The sequence below is a fragment of the Chrysemys picta genome, chromosome 11, assembly GCF_011386835.1.
Source record: "Chrysemys picta bellii isolate R12L10 chromosome 11, ASM1138683v2, whole genome shotgun sequence".
Lineage (NCBI taxonomy): Eukaryota > Metazoa > Chordata > Testudines > Emydidae > Chrysemys > Chrysemys picta.
This window is the reverse complement of record NC_088801.1, coordinates 31,289,080-31,312,764: the sequence shown is the minus strand read 5'-3', so window position 1 is coordinate 31,312,764 and position 23,685 is coordinate 31,289,080. Positions and strand designations below refer to the sequence as shown.

The following is a 23,685-nucleotide window of genomic DNA, read 5'->3' as shown; positions in this document are numbered from 1 at the left end:
GGAGCATCCAAGTCCTCCTCCAAAACTTCCCGCACCAGGGAGTCCACTGGGGCCGGACTCAAAGGACCTGCCCGAGAGGCCAGAGTCGATGGTGCCGGTCCAGGCGGACCCAAGGTTGAGTGTCCTGACGCAGGACGCACCCCCACTGGTGCCTGTATGCTCCACTGCTCTAGTAGGGGAGCGCACCCTGTCAGCCCTCTTTTTCTTGTGCGGCACCAACCTCTAGGGCAGTGGTCCCCAACCTTTTTCGTCTGGATCATGGCGGTGGACGAGCATCCGCCAAAATGCCAACGACAAGCGTTAACGTTAATAGGCGTCACCGCCAAAATGCTGCTGACAAGCAGTGTCATCCAGAGGCGTTGCTGCCGAAATGCCAATTTCGGTGGCGACGTCTCTGGATGACGCTGCTTCTCTGTGGCATTTCAGCGGTTGCTCATCCGCCGGCCAGTGCGCGGGCGCACTTAGACGCCCCGGTGGGTGCCATGGCGCCCGTGGGCACAGTGTTGGGGACCCCTGCTCTAGGGAATTGCTTGCTAACGGAAGAGAGAGCTGCTCCAACGACCACCACAGGTGGTAAGAAGGAACTGAAGAGACAGAGGGTCAGTAGGGACCTATATAGATGGCCATGAAGGCGCCACTCCAGAGGGCTCCACAGCCGACCCGCCGGGTACCGCTAGGGGAAAATCCTTCTGACAATTGTGCACGCGGTGCGCACACACCTATTTGGAATTGACATAAGCAATCACTCGAAGAAGAATCAGGCATATTTAATCAAAGTCTAGGCACTTTTACTGTAAATATACTGAAATAATTTTATGGTTCAAGATGGGCACTATAAATTACCTTTAGCCAAATTAATTACTATCTCACCAATTACATATCATCAAATGTAAATTCAACCACACCATATTGCAAGATGTTGGGAGGAAAGGTAGGCTGAGTTCAAAGGATATACGGTGGCCATAATTACAAATTAGCCTGAGGAGAATGAAGCAGTTACACCAAGTATTTTTTTTTTTATAAATATCATATGCCCCTCAGATTACCTGTGCGCTATTATCATGCCTGAATGCAGTATTCAAATGAAGGAGGCTGTAAGGGAGAAACCAACAGGAAATGAAACAATAGCAATGATAAGGGGCTATGATAAGGTGTACCAAGAGTCCTTTGGGAAACAATGAGGAAACCATTAATGGGGGGGCGGGGGGAATACCCTGTGCCTGGCTCCAGCTAGTCTAGTGTGTTGTATTTTTCCCCAGGATCAAAGGGTATACTAAAACTTAAAAAAAAAGAACAGGAGTACTTATGGCACCTTAGAGACTAACAAATTTATTTGAGCATATGCTTTCGTGGGCTACAGCCCACTTCTACGGATGCATATGTTCCATTCTATGCATCCGAAGAAGTGGGCTGTAGTCCACAAAAACTTATGCTCAAATAAATTTGTTAGTCTCTAAGGTGCCATAAGTACGCCTGTTCTTTTTGCGGATATAGAATAACACGGCTGCTACTCTGAAACCTAAAACTTTAAAGATGCTGGTCTTAAGAAGAAGGGGGGGCACCCAGGGCATGTTAGTGAGATCTTACAGACAAGCAAGGAGAAACAGAGACAGGCAGGACAAACTGCTTATTCCAACCCAGAGATGGAGGTAACTGCACTAGATGGAACATACCAAAGTTTACAAGGAGAGTTTAAGGGTTAGGTGACGGGAATAGGCGTACAGATACTTTATTGGTTTTACCTTTTTGCGTTCTACATACCTTTAGGTAAAGGAATAAATAATGCCCTGTTTTGAAGAGCTGTTTGTGTCACTGCACATTTATACTGTCACAGGCTTATGAGGGGAAACTCGTATAGGTGCCAAACTCAGCTGGGCCTTTTGTGTTAACATGGCTGAAAAACAGAGGGACTGCAGCCTAGAGATTCAGCTTGAGTGGTTGGACCTGGGGTTCCACCCAGACTGATGTGCAGGACGCCAGGCCTGTTACCCAACAGGGTGCACTTGAGAGAGACTAAAAGAACTCTGAAGTGCAGTTTATCTAACTATGACGTAGCCTGAATAAATAATCAAATTTCTAAAACTGGATTCTTTCTACAGCAGAAACTGAAAAAGGGTGGGTCTACTTTCATGTCTTATAGGAAGTAAAGGAATCCCTGATCTACAGAAGTGGTTCTTAAAAAAAATGCAGTGAGGCAGTTATTAAACTGGCACCAATGTCTATCTGAAACTATAATTGGAATTTTATTTCACCAACAACTGTGCTTAAGATATAAACCTGTAATTAGAGGCAGCATGAACTAGTGCAAAGGGCACTGGACTGGACTGTGGATTCTGTCCCTGGCTTTGGCACTGTCCTCAGGCAATTAAATCTTTTGTGCACATTTCTTTTCCCACTCTGTCTTGTCTATTTAGATTGTGAACTCTTCAGGGCAGGGACTGCCTCTTCAGTGACAAATTACTGAGTTTGATGGAGGAATTATTGATTGAAATGTTATTGGCTGTTTTATGCAGGAGGTCAGATTTAATCATTATAATCCAGAGGTGGGCAAACTACGGCCCGCGGGCCACATCTGGCCCACAGGACCGTCCTGTCCGGCCCCTGAGCTCCTAGCCCAGGAGGCTAGCCCCCAGCCCCTCCTCTCCTGTTCCCCCTCCCCCACAGCCTCAGCTCGCTCCGCCGCTGGCAGAATGCTCTGGGCGGTGGAGCAGCGAGCTCCTGGGGCAGCGCAGCTGCACAGCCCGGCCTGACCAGGTGCTCTGTGCTGCGTGGCTGCCTGTCCTGGTGCAGCCGCGCCGCCAGCCACCGGTGCTCCAGGCAGCGCGGTAAGGGGGCAGGGAGCGGGGGGTTGGATAGAGGGCAGGGCAGTTTGGGGGGATGGTCAGGCAGGGGTCCCGAGGGGAAGAGGGGCAGTCCAGAAGGAGAGGCGGGTTGGATGGGGCAGCGGGGGGCAGTTAAGGCACTTAGGGGTAGGGGGTCGGGGGCGGTCAGGGAGAAGGGGTGGTTGGATGGGGCAGGGGTCCCAGGGGAGAAGTGGGGGGTTGGATGGGGGCAGTGGGGGGCACTTAGGGGTAGGAGGTCCGGGAGCGGTCAGAGAGAACAGGTGGTTGGATGGGGCAGGGATCCCGGGGGGGCAGTCAGGAAGGAGGGGGGGGTTGGATGGGGTGGGGGGTCTGGGAGGCCATCAGGAAATGGGGGGGTTGGATGGGGCAGGAGTCCCGGGAGGGCTGCCAGGAGGCTAGAAGTAGGGGGGGTCGCATAGGGGTCGGGGGCCAGGCCATGCCTGGCTGTTTGGGGAGGTACGGCCTCCCCTAACCGGCCCTCCATACAATTTCAGAAACCTGATGTGGCCATCAGGCCAAAAAGTTTGCCCACCCCTGTTATAATCTATAATCTTTTGATTTTAAAATCTATGAAGATTTCCATCCACATTCACTGTCTAAGATTGATAAGAAGTAGAATACAACACACCACAGGACTAACCATATGCACTGAAGAAAGTGAATAGAAAAAAAAAAGATTGTTTTCACAACTTTGCCTTTGCCTAAACAGGGAGGAGCTGCAAAAAGAAAAACAAACAAACAAACAAACAATCTTCAAACTTAGACATCATGGTATAATTGTCACAGACATTATCAGCTATGAAGAGTAAATATCTATAGTACATAATGGAATAATTGCAGACAAGACCCAATATACAAAAAAAGCTTCTCTTATGGTTTCACTTTTCGCTCAAGAATATTCAAAGGCACAAGAAACTACCATACAGACACAAAATTATAAATATACTCTAATTGGAATATACTTTACAAAAATAAAAGGTAACACACAAGTGTAAACAAAAGTATATAAAAAAAACACTACTTTGCACAAGATGCTTTCAACAGATACATAGTATTTGTGCTATAAAAGTTAATACAGGTCTGTCTCATCGTTCCGTTCCGCGGTTAGCGCATAAAGCGAAAACCGCATATAGCCAAAATCCCATTGAGTTCAATGGCGGGCGAAATCGCCCGCACTACAGGTATAGTATTAAAATTGTTATTTTTCTCTTTTTGTTTTGTTTTGGCCGACCGCATAAATTTGAAATCGCGCATGTTAAATGTGCGTAAGATGAGACAGACCTGTATTCAGTTTACTTTAGAACAGGTAGTAAATTAAGAGAATGCTAGGAAAATAAATTGCTTTTTTAAAACGTGAGATGAAGTTTACATAGAAAAAGATTGTACCTGCTGATCTCCAAGGAAATGACTTCTCAGTAGAGCTAAAGAAAAAGGGGAAAAAAAGTTATATTTATTTCCCTTATCACTAAAGTTAAAAAGGGAGCTATTTTGGATTTATAAACTAAACATTTTTTCTTAATATGAAACTGTCCAAAAACCAGCAAAGAATAAAAAACCCTCAGATGTTTCTCAAGTAAATGTTACTAATGTCGTGCTTTCTATTCTGCACAATTTAACATTCAGAATCATTGTGAGTTATACTCTATTGTATTAATCATAGGAAATGCCTCTAAGTATTTCACAACACAAAGTGGCATTTAAACCTATCTGCAATAGGATTGATAAGTGCATGACTTATATACACTGCATACCTGAGGTGTGACATCATCAATATAATGCTGTAAAACATTTTGCAAGATTCTGTATGAAGGACACTATATTGAAATAAATTACAACTAACAAAGGCTGATGAAAAATTTTAGCGGATGTATTCTATGCAACTTATTTTCCAAAGCAGTTTTTTTATGTCTAGCACATTATGACTGATGAAAAGTAAAACACTAGTTATATAACTGAATATGCATATTTTTGAAGGTTAAGACAGACAAAACAATTTTAGATGCTCAAGGATCTTCACGACCTGTGCAATAAAGTCTCACCAGATAAGTATGTTATCAGTATAGCTCTACAACTGTACATTCCTTCACATTATGAATTTATTTATGACCATTTAAACTCTTCTCCGCTCCACATTAACATTTTCAGATTTTAATATATATTTGAATACTACCGCATTTGCAGTTGGATGAGAAATTCAAATTAGCATATCTGTGTATTTCATTAGAAGAATTTATGCAAAATAAAAGTATTTCCACACACTGGGTACAATTGATAATCTTTTAAAAACAGTCAATGCAAAATGATAGATTTAGTAGAGTACTGCAAAATATTCCAAAATACCCTTATGCTTAAAGACAAAAAGGACTCTCTCCCTAACATCAGTTTTCCACAATATTCTAGAAAAACAGGAAAATGGAAAGCTGGTCAGAATATTTATGTTACATCATGCTACTTTCTAAATTGGCTCTCTTTTTTCCTTTACAACTCATCACCTCTGCCACATTACGCAACAAAATCTCAGCAACTCAGTTTGAATTGAGAAAGCTAGCTGGTTATCATCTTTCACAGTAAGCGTGTATACAGGACCTTTCTTGGTCCTCTTGTGAAGAAATACTGCCATTCATGCTCAACTGTGCCAACTTGTGTTCTGTGACACAAATGGGAACTATAATTAGAACCATGTTTAACCAAAACCAGGATTCAAATCCAGGTCTCAAGAAGAAGAAAAGCTACTCTATCTATAGCTAATATCTCCTTTTTTTACTGCTAGCCCCTCAATCTACAGTAAGTAATTTCTTGTACTTCTTGGGGGGTATCCAAGCCAATGTTGTGTTAACCCTTACTTTTAGTATTTTACAAAATGCTAAAAAATTGCATTAGACTGAAATTTAGCATATAAGATTACAGCTAAGGAGTGATCTGGGAAGGAAGATTACCAGATATTCTTTTCAGTCATTTGATGGTACAATAATAGAAGTTTAGGTTAAAATGTTTATTCAAGCTGCTCACTTGCTTTACATCTTTATTTACACTATGCCATATTTTCTATAAAGAAAGAAGTGGTCCAACATAGCCTGCTGAAAGTCTGGGTATCTGAGCTCTTGTAGACATTTCATGTTGCCTGAAAGGCACCATTATGCCAGAATTAAATTGGGATCAAGAGGTTGGGTATACCTGAATTTAGATATGACAATCAGTCACCTTACACCACCACTGCTGCATGAGCTTAACTGTCAGAAAGGGTGAATGTACTGCTATTTTCACAAACACTCTTTCCCCTGCTTGCAATTCCCATCTCTACCCCAATTCCAACTCATTTGTCTAAACCCCCCATTACTCTCATGAAAAGTACGCTGCTATCTCACTTCAAAAATAATTACCCTGAATAGTTTTTCCACAGACAAGGAACTGAGTCCTTTCACTTTAAATAAAAATTAAGGATATTTTAATTTTGAATATGAACATATAGTTATGCACAAGTTCAGAGTGTTTTTCAGGTAGACTTTGTGCCTAGACACATAGATGTACAAGTCAGCCAAGTAAACTGTAGTCAACCCTGCTGGCTTTTAGCCTGCAAACTAAACTTTACAGCTGTATTTGAGTGCAAACAGTAAAAATGATTTTCATAAGAACAAACATGAAAATCCACATTAAAGTTGTGATTGAGTTTAGTTTAATACACATGTGCAGAGTGAACAGATTTGTGTTATCTAGGATTGAATGCTGAAATCTAATCTTTCTACATGCATTTGCTCTTTACTGTACACACTCACTTGGATTTATTGAGTTCTGTATCATTCATTGTCCTCAGCCTACACTCCAACACTTGCCTTCATCAAAACTCTAAGAAATATAAAGAAGTTATTCAGAATTACAGACATTGTAGCTATCAGTGTCATAATCTTAATATCTCCCTAAACATCAGAATACATCCCACCTGTCAGGATCTCTAATTTTCCTACTGGAGATTAAAGCAGCTTCAGCCCTATTTATTGGGATGGCGCTGATCATATTGTGGTGATGGGTGAGAGTGAAAAAAGCTTAACACAGAAAGCTGGGTCTTTGTATACACAAGTTCGTGACAGTGATTCCCCCTGCTCCCCCTGATGAGTACCTGGATAGCTGGGCTCTCTGCATTTCCAGGATTTTTGAGAGTCTAAGGGCTTGTCTGCACATAAAACACTGCAGTGGCGCTGCTGAATCACTACAGCACTTCAGTGAAGACACTACCTCTGCTGATGGGGGGCATTTGCACATTGGCGTAGATACTCTATCTCCCTGAGAGGCAGTAGCTGTGTCAGTGGGAGAAGTCTTAAAAAGAATCCTTAAAAAGAGGTTTTATACTTAAACATAATCTGTTGTTTATGGAGCAATATGAAAAAACAGAGGTATCACACACTGGTCATTCGTCACACATTTTGATGGCTTGTCTCATATTGCCAAACGTTAAGGTAGAAAGGTATGATTGCTGGTGATGATACATGAGCCAGGAAGAAACATGTTACTTACTCTACAGTAACTGTGGTTCTTTGAGATGCTGTAGTCAGTGTGGATCTCACTAGAGATATACGTACACCTCATAAGTCTAAGTCACTTTCTTTTTTGGCTAGCAGTGTCCACTGTGCTTCCATAGGAGAAAATAAAGGGCAGGGAAGCCATGACCCTCCCTCAACTCCCTCACAGTTCAACGCCTGTGTTGCTGAGGACTCAGAAAAGTGGAGATGGAGGGCAGGCCATGGGATCCACACTGACTAAACATCTTGAAGAACCACAATTATTGTAGGGTAAGTAACCATTCATTCTTCAATTATGTGTCAGTGTAGATTCCACTATACGGCAAACAGTACCCCACCCCCACCCCAATGGTGGGAGTAAGAATTCTCAGCTGTATCAGTCAGAGACTGAAGCCCTGCTCTTCCATATTTGGCACCTATCCTGGCAGCCATGTCAAGGGCATAGTTCTTAATAGTCAATGGGTTGCTCCACATGTTTGTTTCACAGACCTCAGGGCGTGGCACATATCTGAAACTGGTTAAAGATGTCGCCGTGCTAGAGTGAGCCTTGCTGTTCACAAAGAGAGACACTTGAACCAACTGACTGCAGACGGAAATATACCATGATCCACTTCAAGAGTCTTTAAGAGAAGATAGCATGGCCTTTTGAAGTGGCAGACAAAGCTACAGAAAGGCAGGATGAGAGTCTGAAAGTTTTGATCCTGTTGAGATAGTGGAGCAGACTCCTAGAAACATCCAGGGCATGAAGGTTCTTTTCTCCGGGCGAAGCTTTGGTAAGAATACTTGTTAGGTGGAATTCGGAGACTGTTTAAGAGATGAACATTGGGTGTGGTTTCATCACACTGTGTTCCTGTGGAAGAACATGTATGGTGGGTTGGCCATCATGGCCTAGAGCTTACTGACTCTCCATGCTGACATGATGGCCATAAGAAAGACCATGATGGTGAGGTGGTATACGTATTCTGATAATGATTTGAAAGGAGGCTCCATAAGCTATAGGAGGACAGTGTTTAGGTCCCATGTGGAAGTCAGGGCTCTCACTGGAAGTGTCAGGAACTGTGATGGAGATGGTCATGCCTAGTGGTCAGAGCTGCAGCAGTCATGCCTAGTGGCCAGTGCTGGATTCAGGAGTCCAGGTGGGGTTGGAGTGAGGCTGGAGCAGGACTAGGAGCAGGGCAGCAGCAAGAGACGAGCTGGAGCAGGACTAGGAGCAGGGCTGGAGGAAGAGCAAGACTGGAGCCGCCTAAGGCTTAAGGAGTCCATTGCCACCATCAGGCAGAAGTGAGTTCCAAGTCCCAGAGAGACACTGAGCAGACTGAGCTGCTGCTCCTCCTGTGAGGCTTATATACCTGATCTGGGAATTGCAAGACCAATTCTTGGCTTGTGGATTGGCTGGAGCCTAGCACAGGGGTGACTTATCACCTTGCAGGAGAGCAGGTAAAGAGATGGTTTTTGATGCACTTGCAAATATAGGGTCTGAGACTTTTTTATTCCTTGGTTAGGCTTTTATCATTGGGGCATGTCTTTGCTATGTCAGATACTCAATATTCACATGGACTTGGGTTTGTTGCTTATACAGGGTTACTGTCAGAATTTGTTATGTGACTTAAGAATTAATATATCACTTCATCTGTCCTTTAATTTTCACGTTAAACATCTACGACAAGAATACATTTTCAATAATATAGTGCAGGGGTCGGCAACCTATGGCATGCGTGCCAAAGTTGGCAAGCAAGCAGATTTTTGATGGCATGCGGTGGCGGGCTGAGTGGCTCAGCCCACTGCCGCTCTGGGGTTTCCGCTGCTGGCTCCTGCCAGCGGGGTCCTGCCGTCGGTCCCACTCAGTGCCCGCTGCTGGCCTGGGTGAAGGAACCCCAAGCTGGCAGCGGGCTGAGACCCCGGTTGCTCTGGGGTTCCGGCTGCTGGCCCCTTGCCAGCCGGGGTCCCTGCTGCAGCCCCACTCACCTGGCTTCCAGGTGGAGTTCCAGCGCAGGCCCCCTGCCAGACAGGGTCCAGGCCTCCGGCCCTGCTCAGCCCTACCAGCCGCCAGCTCCACTCACCCTCAGCAGCCGATCTGGGGTTCCAGCCGCTGACCTCCTGCCAGCCGGTTAACAACTGATCACTCAGAAGCCTGTGTGCAGCTTAAAGTATCCAGATATGTGCCAGACATTGGAAAACTCAGCAAGGAAAAGCAAGGGCAAGGATCACACTAAACTGATAAGATCTGCATTTTAATTTAATTTTAAATAAAGCTTATGAAACATTTTGAAAACCTTGTTTACTTTACATATAACAGTAGTTTGGTTATATAATATATAAACTTATAGAGACACCTTCTAAAAAATGTTTAAATGTATTACTGGCACACGAAGCCTTAAATTAGAGTGTATAAATGAAGACTCGGCACACCACTTCTGAAAGGTTGCCGACCCCTGATATAGTACTTTTTATGCTTTCAAATTCTTGCTGTAGAGCATCTCCCAATAAAATGGCATATATTCAGCTCTAGATACCTATCATATACATCAAAATGTACCACTGAAAAACATGAAAAGTACAATATAATGGGGTCTTACATTTCTTCTATTTTTTATTAAAACAGATTACCCATGTTTTTCACTTCAATAATTTTCAACTGATCTTCAATGCCCTTTTTATTCTTCAGTTTTTTGGACAGTACAAGTAAACACATGGTTACGGTGTTAGTAGAGTGCCTAAGATTATGGGGCTGGGAACTGCTATGGCATGATAAATGTTAAGTAAGTAAGTAAGTAAATAAATAAATAAATAAATGAACTATTTCAGAAATCAGCATTTTAAGTATTTCCAAAGATGAATTAAGAGTCCTTAAATGGCACTTTAGGAAAGCCTTATCTCACCACAATTATCATGGAATCCATTGTCCTTTTTATACGGGAGTATGTTACATATGTATGTCTGATACATATAAAGAGAAAAACAGTCCTACAATATATTCTTGGTGTGATTGCTGTGGGGATTGAATCTAGGACCTCAGGATCTGAAGGTATGAGCATTTATTGGTGGAACCAAAGGACCAGATCCATTGAATCTGGATGCAACAGTTTTACCAGTGATGTTGCATCTTTGCTTAGCCTAAATTTGCAAAATAATAGCCCTGGGGAGAACTGTGAAGCAATTAAATATACATTACAAGCACGCCTACAGATCACTGGCTGGAGAGAGACATAACATTTTCCCATACGAGAAATCCATTTGCATCCTGAAATTCTTTCTGAACATTTAATAAAAAAAAAAAAGCAAACTATTTCAGTAGTGTTTTTCATAAGTGCCTAATTTAGAAAACAGAAAATTGCTGTTTCTCTCCATCAATCTTCTCATTTTCCATTTGGCATTAACATATTAGTGTTAGGAACTTGCGTGTCTTTGTTTAGCTAACTTATTTATTTACTGCTGTAGGTCCTGTCCTCCATCTGACTCCCCTCCACTCTGTTACCCTCACTTTTTGTAATTTAGGATTGTAAGGCATTGTGGAGCAGAAATTGTATATTGCTGCTTGTTTCTGTTAAGTCCTTAGTCTCCTTTTAGGTACTATAAAAATAATAATTTGTTTATGCAGCAGCATTGATAAAGTCAGCACAACTGGAAAGAAGTGATGGTTTATTGAGTAATGCAGCTTTGCAGTAAAGCACAACTTATTTTTGTGTCTATATAAACAGTTGCTATTTGGTTTTGCTTTTAATATTTAAGAAAAGAAGAATTATATTTCAAACATATTTGAAATCCAAAAGACATATTCCCCTGTAAACAGACCTAAAATACAGATTTGGAAGCTACCATAAATGATGTGACCTTAACTTAACTTGTAGCATTTGATTCCTGATTTAAAACACTGCTCTACAGCCAAAATGCTTCTGAAATAAATGTAATCAAACTTTACTAATTCTGGGTCACTGAGAACGAAAATGATGCTTAAAATTGTTGATTGGCTCTAGTTTTCAAAATATGCTATTGGGTCAGTATATACGACCCTTGACTTGGGAATGGCAGAGGATAAGTGAGTTATAAAGGGAAGGGATCTTAATTTAAACCAGAAATGACTAAAATACATCTTTGACTGGATCTATGAATAAATCTATGACTGCATTTGGACAGTACTTGCTTTTTAGGCAAAACAATGAATGATGCAATCTGAAGCTGGTATTGCGTCATACATGATATGAATTGCATCATGTTATTCCTAGAAGTCATGGATGATGCAATCATAATGAAGCTTACATAACTGCTGAACAAATTGCCCTATATCAGCTCTAGAAATCATACAGTGTCGTGCTCTCTTATTTGTCAGTGTTTGATTTTGCAAAGGGACACATTTCTGTTTAGCCAAAATGAGCAGAGATGCCTCATACTTGTGTGAACAGTGCAGATAACTTCTGCTACGTTTGTGGTGAAGTGACTTTTGCATCACAAAAGCGCAGTATAACCACTGTGGTTAAGAAAGCCTATCACCTTTATTTTGGCTGCAAAATTGGAGATCAGGACAAGAGGTGGGCCCCACACATATGCTGCAACACTTGTGCAACAAATCTTCACCAGCGGTTGAACAGGAAAAGGAAATCTATGCCTTTTGCAGTGCCAAAGATTTGGAGAAAGCCAACAGATCATACCAGCAATTGTTACTTCTGCATGGTGCCTCCAGTTGGGAAAGGTGTGTCAAAGAAGAAAAAGTGGACTGTGCATTATCCAAACATTCCATCAGCTATACGCCCAGTACCCCACGGAGAAGGACTGCCGGTTCCTGATGCACCAGAATCATTCTCACTTGAGTCAGACGAGGAAGAGGAAGAGGATGAAACTTCTGGTCCTGAACCATCAATGTCACAGGACCCACATTTTCTCCCATCCTCCTCCTCTGAGCCACACCTCAGAACACAAGGTGAACTGAATGACCTTGTCAGGGATTTGGAACTACCCAAGAGTAAGGCAGAGCTGTTGGGCTCCAGACTACAGCAGTGGAATCTCCTGGCAGGTGATGTTAGGGTTTCCAGGTTCCGTGACCGTCAAAAGGCTCTTGTCCCATTCTTCTTCATGGAAGGTGATCTTGTAGCCTGCAACAACATCGATGGTGTGATGGCAGCCCTCAACATCGTTCACGATCCAGGTGAGTGGAGACCGTTCATTAATTCATCGAAGACGAGTCTTAAAGCTGTTTTACTGCATAATGGCAATGTTTTGCCATCAATTCCAGTTGGTCATGCAGTCCGTATGAAGGAAACTTATGACAACATGAAACAACTTTTGAGGTGCATAAACTATGACCAACATCAGTGGCAGCTTTGTGGCGATTTGAAGGTTGTTGCTCTCTTGCTTGGTCTGCAGACTGGATACACAAAGTACTGCTGTTTTCTCTGCGAATGGGATAGTCGTGCAAGAGATTCCCACTACATCAAGAAAGATTGGCCATTCCGACAGTCATTGGAACCTGGCAGGAAAAGTGTTCAGCATCCACCACTTGTTGAATCAAGGAAGATTTTGTTACCACCCTTACACATCAAGCTGGGTCTGATGAAGAACTTTGTCAAGGCGATTGACAAAACACAAGCAACTTTCAAGTACCTCCGTGGAAAATTTCCAAGGCTAAGTGAAGCTAAGATAAAGGAAGGTGTCTTTGTTGGTCCTCAGATTCATGAACTTCTTCGAGATGATGCATTTGACCATGCACTGCGTGGCAAGGAAAAAACGGCATGGAAAGCCTTCCAGTTAGTGGCAATAAATTTTCTCGGAAACAACAAGGCAGACAACTACAGGTTGTTGATGGAAAACCTCTTCAAGGCATACAAAAGTCTTGGTTGCAACATGTCACTAAAGATACATTTTTTGCACTCTCATCTAGATTTTTTTCCACCGAACTGCGGAGCAGTGAGCGACGAGCACGGCGAGTGATTTCACCAGGACACTGCAACAATGGAGAAACGCTATCAGGGCAAATGGAGACCATCAATGCTTGCAGACTATTGCTGGACAGTGACAAGAGATGCTCCATTTAATGAATACAAGAGACAAGCCAAGAAGCGCCGAGTAGACACTGAATAGGACTAAACTATGTACATAATAGTTTTTTGCCTTTTGTTTTATAACAAATTTTATTTATATAACCTTTTTGCTGATTTTTAAAGTGTTACATAAACAGGACAGGTGAAATATTATCATGTAAAGCAACCATAAACACATGAAAAGACCTAGGTTTACAATTTATGATTAAAACTCTACTATCTACACAATATACATAGACATAAAATGTAAAAACTTAAATATCTTAGAAACAGTAGCCAATCAGTTGTTTTAATTGTCATATTTGAATTCAGCACATCAAAATACATAATAAATAGAACATTTTATCTCTGAAACAGACAACTTCTCAAAAATTGTAGACCAGTGAAATTTGCCTGGTTCTTGTCCATAGTAAGGCCCCATTTACACAGCTCTACCAGTGTAGAGGGGCCTGAAAGAATGTGTAAATGTAATACAAACCAGATCAAATAGTTTATTTGTTTTAAATACAAAAGAATTTGTGAAGATCTACATTATATGCTGTAATAACACTGAGCACCCTGTGTTTTACAAACTAGACATATTTTCCATGCAGATAGAGCACATACATTTTAATGTGTTTTTTATTTTAGTTTTTCATGGAAATCCTATAATTTGTAACATATTCCATAAATATATAATTTTAAACAAGCACCATTAGAGAAAGTTAGGATTACTTATGACTACAGTGTTCAGAACTCATCTTTTGAATGCTGTATTCAAAAAATCACCTATATCTATATGAGAATGCCCAGTAAATATGTAGAATAGATAGTTTTAAAAAAAAAAAATCAAGATAATATCCTCTGCCAAAACATGTTAAACAAAATGACAAATTACACATTTCCAATAAATTCAAAATGTAAGAGTCTAAATTACATTATGGGATGCCAAATTTTATTTTTTGGAAGCCCTGAACTTCATGGCAACAGGTTAACAGTGAGGTGCTCCCAGAATCTGCATTAGGACCAGTGTTTTAAATATTTTTATTAATGATCTGGGAAAGAGGTGAACATGAGGTGACAAAAACTGCAGATGAGATTATGTAGATTAAGAACTTCTGAGGGACCTAAGAAAGCTAGATGAGTGGGCAGCATAATGGTAGATGAAATTCAGTGCCAACAATCACAGGGTAATGCACAATGGAAGGAATAATATGAACTACTCATACAACGGACTAGATTCTAAATTTACAGTAACCACTCAGAAAACAGACCATGAGCATCATCCTGCAGTGGTTATTATGATTCACTATTTGTATTCCCAACAGTGTTTGAAGACCTCAACCAAAGTCCAGGTTCTGCTGTGTTAAGCACCGTACAAACATATAAGAGACAGGTCAAAGAAAAATTCTGCTCAATTTGTAGATTTTATATACATACAAGGTTGTAGAAAGAATGGAATGGAACAAGAAAAAGAACACTGAAGATTTTACAATGCCATTACATAAACCAATGGTACACACTCTCCATAGAATATGGATTCAATATTGGTCATCCTATTCATTAAAAATGTATCTGAAGTAGAAGGGGTCTAGAGATGGGAGACAAAAATAAGAGACTGCCACATGAAAAGACATTGAAAGAGTAAGAACTGTTTGTCTTAGCAATGCAATATAGAAAAGTGACAAAGGAACACAAAGCAATTAATGGTATAGGAAAAGGTAAATTGGATGCTATCTATTCTTAATACAAGAAGAGGATATTCAATGCAATTGAAAATCAAAAGAAACTTTACACCATACATAGTTAATTTGTGAACTCACGGTCATAAGATATTACTGAATCCTACAGCTTAGTAGGATTTCAATAATTATTTGGAAAATTGGATCATTCATAGTTACATTAGATACATTAACAAATTTAAATAAGGGATTATAAACCTGTAAATGTATCAACCTCTAAATAATGGAGATTCAAGCAAGTCACTCCGTAATTGTCCACTACAGGGTTTCTGGCACGTTCCTCTGAAATATCTTGTTCTGGTGAATGTGAGAGAATACTGGACTAGATGAACACTTGTTGGACTCAATATGGGAAGTCCTATATTGCTACCAACTTCCGATAACCTGAACAAATCTGATTCCTCCTAAGCTTTTTAGATAATTGTGAATATAATAAAATAATAAATAAAATTCTTGCACCATGTACAAAAATGTCAACCACTACATCTGAAGTTAAAATGTGTCATTCCATACTGAACTAAAGAAAATGAAATTTACTGTGTACTCAGTTCTCCAATATAGTGAGTCGTCAAGTCCAGCTCTTTTATTTACACACTCTAATCACAGTGAGTGCTGTAACCAGTTATTTATTATTAAATTTGAGTATAAAAATCAGGTTAAAAAAAATCTAATGATTGTGGTGATTTATCTGCATTTTTTGCAGAAAGCCACTGATCATCATAAAATTAATGTACATGGTTTATAATTAGTTTGGTGGTATGACATCATACATTGCAGTAATATAAAAGCCATTTCAAATCAGACTTTTCTAAAGTCTGAACTATTAAATACCATACTATATACATTATTGTTCCACGTGTACTTGACTAAGGAACTTTTACTCCTGGGGAAATTCTGCGCCACTGCACATGCGCAATATTTATGTCCCCTGCAGATTTCTTTGCTTCCCCACAGAAAAATGACTTTCTGATGGGGAAGCAAAGGGAAGCCACAAGAGCAGTATGTTTTGGGTGCCCAGGGCAGCCAGCAGAGAGGTAAATCACTGTGGGGCAGGGGGTGGGACTGGGGAACACCTGGCTGGTGGCTCCTACCCTGTGCCGGATTCAGCTGTTAGTCCCGGCTGGACTGGAGAGGATGGGACTTCCTCTTCTCCTACATGGCACCTGGGGCCGGGTCAGACCCACCCCCAGATTTTTCCCCTGACTGTAGGAAGCTCTGCAAACTCTCCTCCCCCTCCACCTTTCCTGCACCCATTGCTCCTCAGCTGCAGGGGGAGGGATCACTGCACAGGGAGCTGCTCCCTCATCTGCCCAACCCCCGTGCATCCAGACCCCCTTATACCCAGACTCTCCTGATGAGCCACCCACACCTTGATACCCACCCTACCGAGCTCCAACCAGCTGCATCTGGATCCCCATCCCACTGAGCCATACTCCCCCAGCATCTGGACCCCCCACTGCTGAGCTCTATCACTCCCACACCCAGACCCCCCTGCTAAGCCCCAACCACCTTCACCTGGACCTCCGTTCAGAGTCCCATTACCGTTGCACCCAGAACCCTCCAACAAGCCTTCATGCATCCAGATCCCCCCCACACCCAGATTGCCCCACACAGAACCCTCTCAACCCACACCTGGATCTCCCCACACTGAGCCCCTCCACACCTGGGCACTGCCTTGATGAGCCTGTCTGCCCACACCTGGTGCCCCTGGCACGGAGGGGCAGGGCCCTGGAGTGTTTCTGGGGCAGGCCTGGTCCTTGTTCTGTGTTAGGGTTGGGTGCAGCCTCAGCATTGAGTCCGTGTCCCAGGAGGGAGCTGCACAGTGATCTCACACCTCTATGCAGCCAGTGGCCTGTGCTCTCCAATGCCATGTTGGAGCCTCCAAATTTATGTGAGAAATAAAATTTGCAGAATTTTGAAGAATTTTAAATTATTGTGCGCAGAATTTTTAATTTTTTGGCACAGAATGCCCTCAGGAGTAAACTTCAACCTGAATTAACACAGAAATTAAATAATAATTATACTTTTAGATAGCTAGAAACATTAAGGAAATCAGAGCACCTGATATGCACAAACACCTCTTTCAGACAGACATCTTGCTGCATGCAGTGGAATGTCCTATACCAGCTAGGATGACACAATCAGGTGAAGTCAGGAATGCCTTGCATGCTACTGCTTCTCAGATGGACCACTATTCCCTTGACTTTGCCTTGTAGTCTGCTTGCTCTCACCTATATATCTCCACACTTTGACACTCTTAGAGAAATGATGCCATTAACACACACAAAGATATTTTATAAATGAAGAGTATCTTTCTTTTATAGGAAAATGTTTAATACTCGATGGTGTATAATATTTTACTGAATTCATCTGGAATGGTTTTTTTTAAACAATAAATCTGCACATTATATTTTATTTATATTGTGGAAAAGGAAATGATATATTACACACAGCAGAGAAAACAAGCCATTCTAATAGTTATGAAAACCATTCATTTTAAAATCAAAAGTCTTCATATAGCTACTGTATTAGATTGTTAGAGTTAGCTTGAATGCTTCAGTTTAATAGGAATGCTGGCTGAATTTCCGTCAGCATAAATGCCCTACAGGACTTTTAGATACACATTTTTAATTCCAGCTGGTGGGGACCATTATCATTTGGATTTTTACGTCCCAAAGGAAATTGACTTGTGTCAGAAATTGTTTGCAATCAGAATGACAATGAGAAGTAATTAAAAATGGTTGCTTGAAGAGCTGTGCTTCAGTGAACTGCTCCAAATAAAACTACTTCTGGAGGTCTTTATTTCTACCATTCACTGCCTGCAAAGTTGATTTGTTGACAATTTAGTATACTGTCAAAGTGCAGCCAAAGTTTTGTTTTCTTTTTGTTAAAAGGTTAAATGACACCTTGTGTTGTCACAAGTAATAAATGTGCATTCAGTACTTTACAGTTAAATACAAAAATATTTAAGTGGTGTAATAAAGTTAAGAGTTCTACTTCCCAACAGTACAAAATTTTCATCTGCTACATGGAGACAGTAACTAGTGAGGGGAGGGAGATGAGCTGGCTACATGATGCAACAGGTTAATGCAACTAGCCTTCCACATGGCAGGATAGGCAGCCGGTTTAATAAAAGTTTAATTATCTCTTCCGAGTATGTATAGACTTCTGTCTGCATCACAGAATTATCACACAATCTGATAAAGCTGACAGACTCTGCTCAGGAGAAGCCCAGGGCTGAATTTTCAGTAGTAATGCAGGTTAGAAGTGAGGTGCATTGATAGATGTATGATTATGGAAAGCTGACTATCCTACCTGCTGCTGCATTGAAACAGTCTAAAGAACAAACAGGTACACTGAAAAACTTATTACTATTCTTCCCAATCTATCATTTACAACATATTTCAATATTTTGTATTACTGATTTACAGCATCAAAAACAATCTTGCTGTACCATTTTTGTCTCTAAGGCTCTCTCTCCACACCAGAGCCTAAGCCAGCAAAGCTCTGTAGGCACAGCCTCATACAGATGTAAGCTGACAGGAAATCCTGTGTCAGTACAGTAATACCACTCCCCCAACCAACATTAGCTAAGCAGACAGAAGCACTCTTCTGCTGGCATGGATGGATCTGTACGGGGTGGGGAGAGGCTGTGTTCCCTCTAATTTTTCCCACACATGTGCAGAATGAACATTGTTATGTGCACCAATATGAAGGTGATGTGTGACACATCACCTTCATATTGGTGCACATAACAAAATTCATGGAGTGTGGGAGGGGGCTCAAGGTTGGGGCAGAGGGTTGGGGTGCAGGGGTGTGAGGGCTGGGACTAGGGGTGTGGGCTCTGGGCTGGGGACTGGGGGTTTGGGATGCAGGAGGGTGCTCCAGGGCTACAGCGGGGAGAGAGGACTCCCTCCAGCTCTCTCCCCCCGCAGCAGCACCTGGGCTGGGAGGGGGAAGGTGCCTCTCCCCACCGGGGCAGCTCCATGACTGGGGCTGCAGGATAGGCACCCTTCCCCCGGCCCCAGCAGGTCCGAGCTGGGGCTGGGTGCCTGGGTCCAGGCCAGACCGGGCCGCCCCAGCCACACCTGGGTCTGGTCTGGGCCACACTGCCCTGGCTGTGGCTGGGTCTGAGCCGGGCTGCACCACCCCAGCTGTGGCTGGGTTCTGGCGCCCCGGTGCGGCAGGTTTGGGCCGCAGCAGAGTTGGGGCCGGGCCGCCCTGGCCGCAGTAGGTTTGGGTTCCCTGAGTGCCTGTGCGGCGCTAAATAGGCTGCTGCATGGCTGTGCAGCTTAAAGGGAACTTAAGGAAGGTGGGAGATGGTGTGGTTTCAGGCACACACGATTTTTTCCCCACATTCCTAGCCAACACAACAACTATGTCAGCATAACTTCGTAGTGTGGGCAAGGAATAAATATTCTTGTGATTTCAGAGGGTGTCAATGAAAACCTGAAGACACTAACAGATTATCTATGTATAAATAAAACTATTGCAGAGGAAACTTTTTGACATACAAGTGACATAATACTAATAGATTGTGGCTCTGAGATGCAGCTGAAATAGGGCTGCTCCTTTCTGTCACCGGCACATCACTGTGACTCAGGCCTGGTCTACACCACAAAGTTAGGTTGCATTGACCTAGTTGTGCATGTATCTACACTTAAATTTGTCTCCCATGATGTAAGCGCCCTGTTACAACAATGCACCATCATCGCCGCGAGTGGCACTGAGCCATGGTCAATGTACTGAGGTCGACGCAGCACAAGAACGGACACTATGTTACTTATGTTTACTCTAACAGTCCTCAAACAGCTGTCACACAGTACCAGACACTCAATTCGCTGGTCACCATTGTGAAATCAACTGCTCCGGGGTCACAATGACTAGAAGACTGCCCTCTCCTTTAAAGCCCTTAGAATTTTTGAAATGCCTTTTCCTGATTGTCCAACATGGTGAGCACATCTAGCAGCTCTCATTGTTGTGTGCAGCTGCCCATGGGGGCTCCAGGCTCCAAATGCTCTCTGGCCTGGAGTACATAGGAGATATTAGATCTCCTGGGCCTGTGAGGAGAAGAGAGACTGTGCAGGCACAGCTATGGACCAGTAGAAACATGGACATCTATGAGCAGATTGTATGGGGGATGCAGGTGAAGGGGTATGAAAGGGATCAGCAACAAGTCTGCATAAAAGTGAAGGAACTGCATCAGGCATATCAAAAGGCCAGAGGGGCCAACAGGCAATCCGGTACCAAGGTATAGACCTGCCACTTTTACAAAGAGTTCCATGCCCTAGGTGGCAGAGACCCCACTACCACCCTGCAGATTACCAAGGATACCTCCGAGGAGCCTGAGTCACAGGCCACTGGCATGAACAGCGAGGATGAGGAGGTAGGAGAAAGAGGAGGAGGATGGGGGGATGTGACCAGGGAGACCAGCTATCGTGCAGTACCTGTTTGGAATTCCAGTACAGTCCAGCCAGTCCCAGCAGTCGAGCACAGGTGAAATGAAGGGGAAGGATCCTCAGATAAGCGTGTAATTCTATTTCCTATTGCATGATGTACTGATGGTGCCAACTTTAACAGAATACACCTAGTTACTTTTCATTAATTTACTTGTACTAGGAGAGGTAGCGGTACAGAGAGAAGTAGCATTGTTATGTTTTTCATTCCTGGGGGGAGCTGGGGAGGGAGGAACAGAGCAGTTTGTTTACGTACACAAGGATGTCCCTTGAATCCTCCTAAGACATCTCGATAAAACTGTCACAGAGATACTCTGCAATCCTCTCCAGATGATTTCTTTCTAGGGAGGGCAGTCTTACTTCTTTCTTCATATGACACTTTCCCCACCTCAGTTGGGGATAACTATGGCAGGTACCATTGTACTATGCAGGCTAGCAGCATATGGGCCCGGATGACTTCGGGAGGCCAGCAGCACCTGTGCTCTCTGTACCTTTGTTACCCTCAGGAGTGAGATATTAGCTAAAATCATCACCGCCTGTGGCAAATGGCGCTTGTATTCAGTACTATTGCCCTAGATTCATAATTTCATGCAACTGAGCAATTTGCTCCTCATTTCCCTCATCCCTGGTGGGCCATACTCACCATGGCTGGTGCTGTGAGTGGTGCCGTGCACAAGCACTGTGAAGCAGAAGTATCAATAAACATGTCTTGTTTAAAAGTTATGGGGAGCAAAGGAAGTGAGTTCTGAATCTTTACTTTTACTTTCCATTGTGACTATACTGACAGTGGTACCTCTGTGTATTTTATCTACAGCTGCTGCTGTTGCAGCCTTGAGGGGTTCCCCCTCCGTACTTCTGGAATCCCTGAGCCAGATAAGAAGGAGAAAGGAGAGGACTCGGGATGACATGTTCAATGAAATCTTGCAAGCCAGTGCTGCATCAGACTATGAGCAAAGGACCTGGAGGGTGAACATTGCAGACAACCTGGAGAAGGAAAGAGCGGATTGGAGAAAAGCCCAGGTATCACAGCAGGAAAAGGGAGAGGGAGATGCACTAGGACATAATGGGTCTTCTCCAGCAGGAAACACAGATGCTACCAACTCTTGGGGACTTACAAGCTTGCCCCACTTTGCAGTTCAACAATCACAAGCTTGCCCCACTTTGCAATTCATGAAAACTCCATTACAGCACCTCCTTATGCCCCCCACTTCAATATTCCATGTGGTATCAGTGGCTGCATCCCTACCCCTACCACTCCACCCGGGGTATGTCAAGAAGAACCAGAGCTTCACATACACTGACCTGAGAGAGCCAGGGTTGCTGTTTGTGTAGGTAAAATGGACATCAGTGTTCTTTCCACTTGTTAAGTTCTGTTCCATAAATTTATTAATGTATTTGCGTTTAGTTTGCACAGAATTTTCTTTGCACTGATTTTGTTGCTGAATAAAATTCTATTTGGAAAATAATTCATCTTTATTAGTTCACAACATACGCTGCAAAGTGTCTAGCAGTTGTGAAAGCACCTACTTACTTGTTACTGTACAAAGTGACACAACCCATAGGATCAGTGATAAACAGTGTAATAATCATAAATGTACAGCAAGCACGACAAAATTAATAGATGCACTGACAGTGTTCTATTCATAAATGTACACCAAGCCCAGCACAATTCCTGACAGACCCCCAAAACAGCAGGGCCAGGTAGAGCCCAGTACACCGCAATGCATTACAGTGGCTCACTATTAAAAGTGTTCTTTCAAAGCTTCTCTAAGCAATATAGCTCTCTGTTGAGTTCTTCTGATAGAGCTTGTGTCTGGCTGATGAAACTCCGCAGACATTCGCTCTACCTCCACACAGGCAGCAGATTTTCCCTCTTTGCTTCACAGATATTATGAAGTACACAGCAGGGAGCTATAACCATTGGGATTTTTTCCCCACTCAGATCCAATCTTGTGAGTAAACAATGCCAGCAGCCGTTCAATCTACTAAAAGCACATTCAACTGTCATTCTGCACCTGCTGAACCGGTAGTTGAATCTTTAGTTGAATCTTTCCTTCGTGTGAGGCAAACCCACAACCAAACTAGGGCTGCTCCCTCAGCTGCCCCTCCTCCAGTCAACCTGGAGTAGGTGGACAGGGCCTGCTCTGCCTCCACAATCAGGTCCACATCTCCCGCTTCCAGGCCTTGCAGAGATTCCTTTGTGGGGCGGGTAGTCTGGCATGGAGCGTGTTATTGCCTACCTTCTTCAGCTGCCTCCAAGGGCACCGATATGACCACCAGCTCTTCTACCTCCATTTGAGGGGGTCTCTCATGAGACCTCTCTGAGCTGCTGGTCTTCTACCAGGACCTCCTCAGAACCTGGAAGCTAGTCTTGGTGACAAGGTTAGTGGCGACCGCTGAGAGGGAGGATCTCCTCACAGAGCCCCTGCTACACAACCCCCATTTCGGTGTGCAGGTGGTGGAGTCCCCCTTGGTGCACCAGAGGTTGGTCCTGGCTGGTGCCACCAGGATCAGAAGCCTTCTGCACTATGACTGGAGGGAATGGGTAGACCCCCTGGTGCTCGGTCAGCCCATGGGGCTCTCCACCCCTTGTGTCCACCAGGTATACTCCAGAAGGTGAGGGCAGCCTTACTGCTTGCCTCTTGGGGCCTTACTTGAGCAGGTCCTGTAGGAAGGTACTCCTTAGCCTCCCTCCAGACCTTGCCATTGGATCCCTACCTCGCAAGCCCCACCCCAGCCACCCACTCCGCAACACCTGAGCCGGCTGCATGACCTGCAGCCAGTCTGTCTCTGAACCGCGCCTAGGAAACAACTGTAGGCGTTCGTGCTCCATATTCGTCATTTCCTCATCCTCTTGTCCCGCCTCAATACCAAGTGGTAGACCTCCTATCAACTATGGAGGGTGAGGAGCCCCAGTGGGCCAGTCAGTATTCTACCCTCGGCCTGCTGGGAATATTAGTTGGCAGGTCCTTCATGGAGCCATGAGCATAGGCATGTATTTGGTGCAATTCATCCTCCTCCACACGCTTGCCCTTTTTGTGACGTGAGGAGACCCTGGCACACATTTATATTGAGTGTGCAAGGTTGCAGCCCCTTTTCTGGCTCCTCCAGAACCTTCT

At 43.4% G+C, this 23,685-nt stretch overlaps 1 protein-coding gene across 50 annotated transcripts in view; it reads right to left on the bottom strand.

Moving 5' to 3' along the window:
- Nucleotides 1-23,685, bottom strand: part of PKP4 (plakophilin 4) — a 210,137-nt gene that overhangs the window by 105,166 nt on the left and 81,286 nt on the right. For 24 of the 50 annotated variants that reach the window (XM_065560571.1, XM_065560577.1, XM_065560544.1 and 21 more), the window contains one exon: nucleotides 4,230-4,264. Coding sequence is in view for 23 of the 50 variants with exons in the window: in XM_065560544.1 (XP_065416616.1) it covers nucleotides 4,230-4,264 (35 nt within the window). In the remaining 27 variants the exon portion in view is untranslated. Of the gene's footprint in view, nucleotides 1-1,046; nucleotides 1,093-3,483; nucleotides 3,560-4,229; nucleotides 4,265-6,616; nucleotides 6,687-23,685 lie in introns of all 50 variants that reach the window. The other 26 variants (XM_065560560.1, XM_065560579.1, XM_065560556.1 and 23 more) reach the window with 5 other exon arrangements.